The following is a 10,394-nucleotide window of genomic DNA, read 5'->3' as shown; positions in this document are numbered from 1 at the left end:
ATTGGTGGTGCTGTTAGGCGCACACAGAATCATTATTTTGATTTTGTCCTTTATTCCTGTGACTTGGGCAAAGAAGCTGGAGATGAGAGATGAGGACATTGAGGTGCACCCAGCTCCGCCTGGACAAACACAAGGACAGCTCCACCGTCGACCACAATGTATTAAACCAATTATTCACCATCAGGGATTGTTTTCTGCCACAGCGCATGTTTTGTTGACTCCACTCAGAAATGTAGCGAATGGGGTGTCATGTACGGCGAGGGCAGCCGAGATTGTAAACATGTTTTTCTCTCCCTTTCCTAGTAGACTATAAATAAAAAGACTGCTGTTAGAAGATTTAATTCTGAGAAGCCTCTCTCTCTGGGGCTCTGATTGGCGTTAAGAGGCCCATTGCGAAAAGCCCTTCAATTACCGTAGTACGCCTTCATCTTCGGACCAAAGTCACCTTCAACAATTAAATTATCTCTGAATTTAAATAAAACAATCACTTCCAATCAATCACACTTCATTAGCTCTCATATTATTCCCATTGCTGGTTGAACATGCACCACTTGTTCAGTCGTACATTCTAAAGCTGTACTTCAGAAACTATAATAAGGTCATGCACAAACACATCTGTGTTCACAAATGGAAAAAGAAGAAGCAGCCAACAAAACTTTACGCCAAATTGTATTTTAATTCCTTATCACACAAAGCACAGTTGTGTTTGGTTTCCCCACAGTTTGAGAGATTTTGGTCAAGTTTGCAGGACTTAGAAAAGTTGGAGTTCATTCTCTTCGAAACTGGCAGTCGGCTGGAGCAGACAGTCATGAGCACAGTTAGTCAGATTTATATTTAGAGCTGTGGATTATCAAAGGGATTTGTAGTTTTATCAAACTGAACACAGTTAAGCAATAAATCACTGGCAAAAGTTCTCATTGTCTTAAAAAAAATAAAAATAATAAAAAATAAAAACAGTAAGTTTTTGAGGCAAACCCTGTCTACATCTTCTCTAAAATAGTTTATAATATCCACAGTATTTCAGATAAAAATATGATGATTCCAAATAATACTTGAGAAAAGGAACTCTTTTCTGACCTACTTTAAAATCAGTATTTATTTATTTAAAAAGGAGAAGAAATAAAGTCTGTGACTTCTGATGTAAACTTTGGGGCATTCAGAGGTGGATTGATACGTTAAAAAAAAAGTACTTGCTATGTTTAAAAATGATATCTTCCTTCCTGAATGACAATAAACAATTGACTTTTTTTTTGTACTTTAAAATTGCTGTGTTGTTTCCATCTAGGTTGTAGCGATAGCACGCTCTCGGCCTCATCAAAGTCACTCCATCATAGCCGATGGAAGTAAATGCCTTTTCCCCAGACAGGATGAAGGCAGGAAAAGAGGCTTGTCGACACTAAAAGCATTTTCACACTGCGGGACCAATCTCCAGCACCACTGCCCCGACCAAGGTCATTTCTGTTCAAACAGCAAAGCCCAGGATGATGTAGTGGGCCGATACCCTCGGGTCAGCAAGCTACATTCCATCTTTGAGGCAAAGGCTGGTGTAAACTCAGTCTGGGCTTCAGCATCTGCAATTTTATGGTTCTGGAGGTTACAGCTGAGATGGCTGATTTCATTTTGTTTGGAGGTGTAAAGAGCAGAGTGGACGCTGCAGAATTCTCTTATCTTGTCATCCGCTGTCAGCCCCAGATGTCCTGTAAGTAGCGTTTCTCTTCTCTCAGCCCTGCAAGTGTCTTCATGGCGTCCAGCTGGTCTGCCTGAAGCTCTGTCTTGATCATCTCTATCAGGGTGTCATTCACGTCTTTAGCCATGTTCTTAGCATCTCTGGTGGAGAAAAGGGAGAAATATCACACTCTTAAGCACAGAGGCAAGCCTATTTTTTTTTTTTTTTTTGAGGAAGCAGAAGCCAGGGCTGCCAGTCCAGGAATGCATCCTGGAAGGAAATTGCTGAAATCTCTATCTTGCTGTGGCAGCATATTGTGAGAGATTCATCATCCTGTGGACTTTAAGTGAAGTTTTAGACTCTGAGGAATTCAGCCGGCTCTGATGTTTCAAAGATCATTTACTCAAAAACTGAGCTGAGCAGCCTGGCAGTGATGAGATACGACAAACTCCTTTAAAGAAAGGAGATTTAGGGCCATACAAAGGTTGACCTGACACTTTTTATAGAAGCCAAGGTGCGTTTGCTGTGTCTTTGCATCTTTATAACCGACAGAGAGGATGTGTTGTAAAGAAGGGAAAAGAAGGTATGTACACATTGAACGCTTCAAACTGTACACGTAGTTGCATCAGTATTAGGTCAGCTGGAGCGGAGACAAACAGGAGTTTTGAGCGACTTGCTTAAGAGCAAGGCACTTCGGCACCTTTTATGAATATTTTATGAACGATCTGCCTTGCTGGGAGCAGAACTTGTCAGCAGCAGACAGCTGTAGTTGTTGGCTGCACTTGACACTGAATTGCTTCACGGCTACGTCATGTCTCTGACACAACTCTGATGTCCACTGCAGTGTCCAAAAGGCATTTTGTCTACAGGCAAAAAGTTGTTTATCAGCATATTGAGGGTTTTTTTTATCCCTCACCCTCTCCTGTTGGCAATAATTCCCCCTGTGAAAAAGCTCAGCATTTGTTTATCCTGAATAAAACAAGCTGAAATAAAGATTATAATTCATGTAGTCCAGTGGCCTCACCTGTATTTTTATGATGTTATGAAATGCTGTGGATATGCCTTCACTATGATTTGTTTATGGTAAGAGAATTAAAAATAAGGGAGGGAATCCATACTTTATGTACTTTCAAATGTACAACATGATTATTTATCTAAAAGGGAAAAAAAGTAAGAAAAAAACACAGAAGCCCTGCAAAGAAATGCATCCATACTTATTTGTCACTGCCTTTTTCTGTGATAACGACTCATTTGTGGTTGTTCCTCGAAGTCTTGACTCATTTCTCTTGTAGCCCCAGACTTGTAAAAGCACAACACAAACAGAGGTAAAAAAAAAAAAAAAAAGGCTTTACTTCCCTCTTTAGTGTGGGCAGTGGCAGCTTTACGTGTCCCGGTCTGGCCTATCACAGTGACCAACCTGTTTGTTTTGATTGTGTAGATCATCAGAAAGTTCTCCCGTATCAAGAGAAAGCAAGTCAAGATTGGTAAAGATCTCTATTAAAAAGCATTGACAGGAAAACTAAAAAAACATAAACACTTCACAGTTCACTCCAGACTTCAGAGAGACCTATTAAAATAGTCCAGACATGTAAATCTACCCAGGCCACTGAAAAACAGCTGCAACTGAGAGAGATGATCTGTAGTCCTTTCACACAGAAGTGTCACAACATAACACCATCATGCCAGGGGAACACTGATAATAATACAAATGCATTCATCTCAGTGTCAGACTCACCCGCAGACAAAGAGGTACCCGCTCTGTTTGAGCAGGATGTCGGTGACATGTTGCCTGTTAATTAGCAGGTTGTCTTGGACGTATTTGGGTCGTCCGTCCTCCTCCCCGCCATCTCTGGAGAAACACACCTTGAGGTGGCTCAGGGTACCGCTGGACACAAATCCCTCCAGCTCCTCTCTGGGCATATTAAAAAAAAAAAAAAAAGGAAGAGGATTGCGGTGACACATCCAAACATTTCAGGTAATTATAAATCTAATTTCTTTCAAGGTTATTACAGTAATCCTGGAGAGGTAGCTCCTGATTTGTGAAACAAGTTATCCCACAGAAAGAGAAAAACCTTGCCAGATAACTCCACTTCATGTTTGTTTTTACTTTTCTTTTGAAATAGAAATAAATGTTACAAACTTCTGGCCTTGCAGACTGCCTCAAGATTCATTCTACTGTATAAAAAAAATAAACTTTTCACAGAGCAAAACAACTGTTTGAAGCTTGATAAAACACAACACTGATGGTAAAACATTTTTGTCCTTTTTTTTTTTTTTAATCAAGAGAAGTGCAAATTAATCTGGGTTTCACTGGTAAGGTTGAGATCCTGTTAGAGCATCGTTTTTACAGTCCTCACAGCCTTGCAGTTTGGTGTAACCTTGCTCTCTCTATGTGGTCCGCTTGCCAACTAATACTCCTTCTGCCTCAGTGCTTTTTCTTATTTATTTTTTTTTTTTGCAGGTCCTGGGGTGCTATCGTAAGGAAAGACGAATGTGGAGAGGGAGGGAGGGTTAACTGCAGCTCCAAGATCATGGGTGAAGGTCTTTACCTCGGGGGGGTCTGTGGTTCACAGCAACCTCAAGACTATAATAAGGCATTTTCCAATAACACACGGATACTTGTGTGAAAATACCAAGAGGTGGGGATGTGTTTTAGAGCTTGTTTAATGTGAGTCATCCACGATTGCTGCTTCTTTTGTTTACCGTCAAACCTTTGACTGAAGACAAGATTCATTAAAAGAGCTTACGGCCCTTTGAGCAAAGTGTGTGGTTAAAAAGTGTGTTTGAACGAGAGAATAAACTACACGAACGGCGACGGTGGAGTCTTGTTTGTTTAACGTCTGAATGTGAATCATGAGAGATTGATTACCGCGTGAGCTAAAAACACGGCAGATGACAAAAGACAGCTGACTTCTTAGAGAACAGTCGAGCCCCGAATCAGCCAGACTCCTCGGTGTGTTCGTGCAAACAACAGCCTGTGGCAAAATCACGGACGCTGGCATGATCCAAGCAACCGTCCCTGTGAGGGATGGAGGGGAGGGGAGGACGAGACGTGACAAGCAGGTTGATTGGCATCAACCTCTTGAAAGGGGTGTTACACAATAGTTTGTAGATTGTTGAAAGATTGACGCGTCTCCACCTCCAAGAAAATTGAAACCAAAATAACCTCTCTGATAGGCAATGACAGGACGTTGGAGACATCAGAGTTGCACACTTGAACAGCTGCGGTGTCGACATCCTGTCCCTTACCAAAGCACACATTCAACTTACTGATGGAAGTCACAGATAGCTCAGGTCGGAACAGTCTACAGAGGATTAAAGCAGACACATATGCTGAAAGTTGTTTGTGTTCGCCATGTTTTCACTGGTCTTTCCTTCTCTACTCTGCTGGTGCCCACAGCAGCTGTCAATCATCCCTGTTCTATAGGATCAAATAACTAATTGTACAAATAAAAAGGAGTCCTTGCCCACCCATACATCAAAGAAAACTAAATATAATGATATATCATGATATATCATGATACAAAGGTATTGGACATTTTGTAGTTTTAAACCAACTAAAACTACAACATGTGGGGGAAGGGCAAGTTCCAATCTCAAGTCCTTTCTTGCAACTTCTTCATCTGACAAACTACAAATTATGATGAACAGGGTCTTAGCTTTGGAAAACATCAAATTATATTTACTTTGACACTAATCCAACAGAGACGTACGCAGGCCGTCAGTTCAGCTGCAGGTATGTTGTTCTCATTCTGCTAACCTATTTAAATTGAGAACAACTCTTCATGGGTGGCTCATAAAAACATGGACTAATCGCTTTGGTCAACACTGCGGGGGGTGTTCATCAGAGAAGCCCACACTGTGAACAAACACAGCCCTCTACCTGCCTGTGTGTCGGTATCTAACGAAGGGATAGAGGAAACAAAGGGGAACAAACAGCATCCTCTGTGATCTGTTGGTGTGTGTTTAAGGATGCTAATCCATTCGCGCTGTACTTAATCCTGCAGCAGAACTTGATCGTTGCGGCAGCATCGAGTGCACACGTGCCGCTGATAGTGGCAGGAGGCGATCAATTAGCATGTGTTGAGGAGCGAGTAAAGCCAAGGCAGAGAGATCAGAGCAACGATCTCCTCGCAGGTGGATGTCAATCTACAGCGCTTTAACTAAACGCCAGGTCAATCCAAGCAGCTGTTTAAAAATAAAAACATGGAGTCAATTGTCATTCACAACACAAATACAGACGTCTGATAGTTTGTGAGGATGGAAAACCTTGTGTGAGTGCGGAGCACTAAAGCACAAAAAAAAATACAATAAAGAAAATATAATATAAAACCCCTCCAGGTAATAAACAATAGCGATGTGGTTCAGTTGAGCTTGATCAAATCGGCATCAAGTAGAGTCTGCCTGTTGATTCAAATTCAGTTCTCTGAGGCCGATCAAATTCATCTTTTATCTGATGAATAAGGATTCACATTCAAAAACCTCACAGCCGCATCGCCTGAGGAAACAACTGTGAACACTACACTGACTTAAGAGTATCATCTTTAAGGTGATATTGACAACTTGTATTCAGCCAACAGACTTTTTTTTTTTTTAAACATATGAAGACACCTGTATATCCATTTGGAGTGATATTTGTGACCAGCAGACACGTGCATGTTATGAAAACAGCAGTTTACTCTTTAGGTTTATTTGATGTGATTTTTTGCTATCAATGCTACTGACAGTTCGGGGCTAGGCTTTTGGTTATGCTGTCTTTTTCTTTGTTGAAAAAGCTTCTTGTTGGGCCTTGAAAAATGTGCCGGTACGAGACAGAAGAGTGAACCGAGACATGAAAGTAAAGATGACTCAAATTCCTGGAGCAAGTACCCAGCACATGTCAGGGACTGTGTCAAATACTTAACCTTCAAACATTCCTTAAAGCTTGTTGTACATCGGTTTGTTATTTGTAACCTTACAATATGTGTCTATATTGTTTGTCTGTTGGTAGCCTTTCTGTGCGCAGTGGCTTTTCCAGTTCTCGCTGAATTGTTCTTCTCAGTACTGGTCTTCGCGTCATATGAAATCTACCTATTGGGCTTGTTTCAGGATAACAAACTGCTTAACAACTGTGCACTGTCAAAATCCAATACATGAAATAAAGTTGTGGGCAGTTAAACAAAAAGATGCTGGAAGTTGCAAACAAAAAAGTAGCTTGTAAAGGATCAACATGCAACTCTGACACATAGCAATAATTTTTTTTTTTAATTTTTTTTAAAAGGGTACGGCAGTCCGAATCTAAAACATAAGAGCTGTCCCATCAGTCTTGAAAACTTTCTGCATTAGCATCTCTCTCCATTTTTCAGAAACAATATTCAATATTTATCCTAGTTTTACTGCGTTTCTGACCGAGGGGTTTTCAAAACAGGAGGCTTTAAAACCGCCTACTGTCTCTGGTCAAAACCAATACAGACCATTCTGGATCAAATGTTGTTGTTGTTGTCAGAGAGGCCAGCACATAGCACATTTCCTTAATGTCTGATGATAAAGTAAATAAGTGGTATCTTGCATACTGCTCCTTTAAAGGATTTGAGTTTAATTCCGGGAAGCAGTCATGAATTTTGAATATTGTAATATTCTCTTCATCTCTTCTTAAACACATTGGTCGTCTTCATTTTACCAGTGTGCTTTTATTGCAGAATGACTTCCATACATTGGCTATAGCCCACTGAAAAGCGGTCTGCCATGAAATAACAAAAAGAAGAAGAAGAAAGCATTAGTGCCAGTCAAATGGATGGAGCCCAGATGTCAGAACTCTTTGCAAATAAATTGACTTCTGCATTTGCCAAAGAGCTTTGGCTGGAATAATGAGAGCGAGGCTCCCAGTAAGAAAAGAAATGCAGATCAGATTCCAACTGTTCTAAAATCACAGAACCTTGATGCAAATTCTTGGAGTTGCTCATGCAACAAGATTCACCTTTTCGCTCACAGGTGAAGACCTTGTTGCCTTTGATTTTATCCTGTCTTCCCATACATTTGTAAAATACATCCTTGAGCTGCGTTATTAATAGTGACTTAATATACGCTCATGTATAGAAGTTAGTAAAGAACACCCATGTAGTGTATACAGATAGAAATGTTCCTCATTCAGGTCACAGATTTCATAACATAAATCATACAGTCGCAAGGCGAATGGAGATGTGGGTATGGAGAAGTGTTTGTGTGACTCACAAACGGCTGAGGAAAGAATATATGGAAACTGTAAATGTCTCGTGTGTATAATGACTGACGTCAATACGGCTTACCTGAACAGGAAGTCTCTGTCTCTGTGTCGACAGCCATAGAACAGCCAGGTCTCGCCGAATGTGGCCTCAGGCTTCTCCTGCTTCTCCTTCTCTCTGAAAGTCAGAGGAACGGATGTTAGCGGTCAATCAATACTCACAGACGACCCGGCCAGATGGAGGAGAGAGAGTCCTTCCTCGCAGCCGAGGTTAAAGAAGAGTAGTGACACCATTAAGCACTGTCTGCGATGACAGTACACCGAGTGCCACAATTGCCTAATGTTCGGAAACGAATGTGTGTGCTGCAGCGAGGACATTATATGTATTATTAAATTTCACCCAAACAGAAGGACAGAGGCCATCACTATAAACTGTTACTGAAAATGAAACTGCAGCGTGTGCTTGCTGTGTGTGTGTGTAGTTTGTGTACAGCTCTGGTTTTGTGCGCTTGCATGCAGAAAAAAAAAGAAGAAAGAAAACATTCCCCAGTAAAAGTGAATCCTCTAGTGGCTCAGAAGTTTGGCACAGCTCCCAGAATCCTTTGCAGATGATGGCAACACACGGCGCACAAAGCAGCTCTGAGGGTGCCGGTATCTGTGGCGCACACCTGCTGCAAAGGTGACAGCTCTCTTCCTGATAACAACGGTTGACCCCCAACCTTTCATGATGCCATCAGTCAGTCGAGTCTCTAAAGAGTGCAGCGTTATCTGCCCCCCCCCCTCCCCCCTTTCTGGAGGAGGGGGGGGGGGGGGACGAGAAAAGGGACCAACCACGATGAGGAGCTGAGGAATGCCACAGAGATGCATTGGCCCTTTGTGCTGTGCTGCTGCACTCGCTGGATAAGGTGTTCGATCCTCTTAACACAAATCTTTGATATTCACAAACAAGACAAAATCCACTTTTGGGTTTTCAAACAGTCAAATCGGTCTAAATGGCGGCTTCTGTTTGACGGAGTTGTGAGTTAGGATCATGAAAAATATGATTCTTACGTGCTGAAGCGATGTATAATTAAACGTGAACTACTTTAACTATATTGTCCATTTGAATGTCTCTTTGATGTTAAGATGATTCTTTGACATGCAGGGCTGCCGCTCACATTCAAATGTGAAATGTCTAGAGGAGTAATGACTTCACCCATGAGGCATATTTACACGTAAAAAGAAGAAAGAGAGGGAGAGACTTGTACAGATACAGATCAACATCTAGAAGGGAAAAGAATCAGTTTTATGGTGGAACAATAAATAAACACATTTACTTTGTTATTGGGAAGACCATCAAAATTCATCACAGTGAGATGTTTTTACTTTCTAGTAAAGAAAGTTCTGTTAACCTATAAACTGAAGGGTTGTAATTCCATGAATGTTTGTAACAAGGAACAGTAATCTCTGTACCTGCAGATCTGTTCTGATTGGCGAGGTTGAGAAAAGCGAAACACTGCAGAAGTTGATGATCTTATTCATGAGATAAGGTGTTGACCACTGACAAAACATACTAAGAAGTTAGCCTGAACTTTCTGTCTGAGTCTGGAGCTCAGTGACAGAGATGTCTGGCCAGGCTGGATCCAAATGCTCAGATCCCAACCATTAGCATCCTGGACCAGATTCTTCTGATCTGCAAACAGCCTCAAGTAAACTCATTTTAGTGGACTCGTCTCCCTCCTCTCGCTGCCTGCCCTAAAGGGATCAATAGCAATATGAAAAACCTGGATTCCATTCTGAGCAGACCACACCGGCGCCTTTCTCTGAATACAAATCACATCACATCACATCACATGCACACACCATAACAGCCTGCAATACAATCCCAGAGGGGGGAGAGCAGCGTCTACAGAGCACTCCATTTGGGGTCGAAATCAGAAGCAGTTGCCTTTCAGCGCCATTCAGATGATCAGCGGGAGGCGGAAACTGTGAGGAAAGCTGAGGTGAAAGACTTGGTAAACATCCCAATTATCTCATATCCATCATCTGTTTTTCTTTGCAGCTCCGAGCGCGAGGTTCAGGGCGGCTTTTTTTTTTTTTTTTTTTTGGGATGGGGGGGTGGGGGGGCATGGACAGAAGAAACGAAACAGAAAAGCTCAAATACAACGACAGCTCGAGGTTTAATCAGTGAAATTACACTGCAGAATTGCACCCACGTATATACCACGTTCTGAATTTGAAATGTTCCCGTAACACAGGAAGAAGAGCGACGCTGTGGTCTCATTGTAATCGGCTGTGTGGTTACCCCGATAACGAGAGCTCAGTATTTGTTCATGCAAACTTTAATGAAAGTTGTCATATTGATTGTGCCTTCGAACCTCAGTATACAACTCAGCAAACGGACTCTTCTTCCTTCACGAAACGCTTGTTAGGGGCTGAATAAAGATCATGTCAGGCTCCCCATTCAATGAAAAATACGATATTTGTTTAACTGTTACTGCTCCCGGCTGAAGAGAAACACGCTTAAAATCACATTATCTATGAAATCCT

General features: G+C 41.6%; 1 protein-coding gene across 1 annotated transcript in view; it reads right to left on the bottom strand.

Annotated features, from left to right (window-relative positions):
• Window positions 1-656: 656 nt before the first annotated feature.
• Window positions 657-10,394, bottom strand: part of mtrr (5-methyltetrahydrofolate-homocysteine methyltransferase reductase) — a 28,202-nt gene continuing 18,464 nt past the window's right edge. The window contains exons 13-15 of the mRNA XM_079361351.1: window positions 7,951-8,043; window positions 3,402-3,578; window positions 657-1,827 (exon numbers count right to left, since the gene is read on the bottom strand). Coding sequence (XP_079217477.1) covers window positions 1,683-1,827; window positions 3,402-3,578; window positions 7,951-8,043 — 415 coding nt within the window. The 3' untranslated portion in view covers window positions 657-1,682. The remainder of the gene's footprint in view (window positions 1,828-3,401; window positions 3,579-7,950; window positions 8,044-10,394) is intronic.

Source organism: Symphodus melops (assembly GCF_947650265.1).
Source record: "Symphodus melops genome assembly, chromosome: 14".
NCBI lineage: Eukaryota > Metazoa > Chordata > Actinopteri > Labriformes > Labridae > Symphodus > Symphodus melops.
Note: the sequence above shows the minus strand (reverse complement) of the source record. Positions and strands in the feature narration are given on the sequence as shown.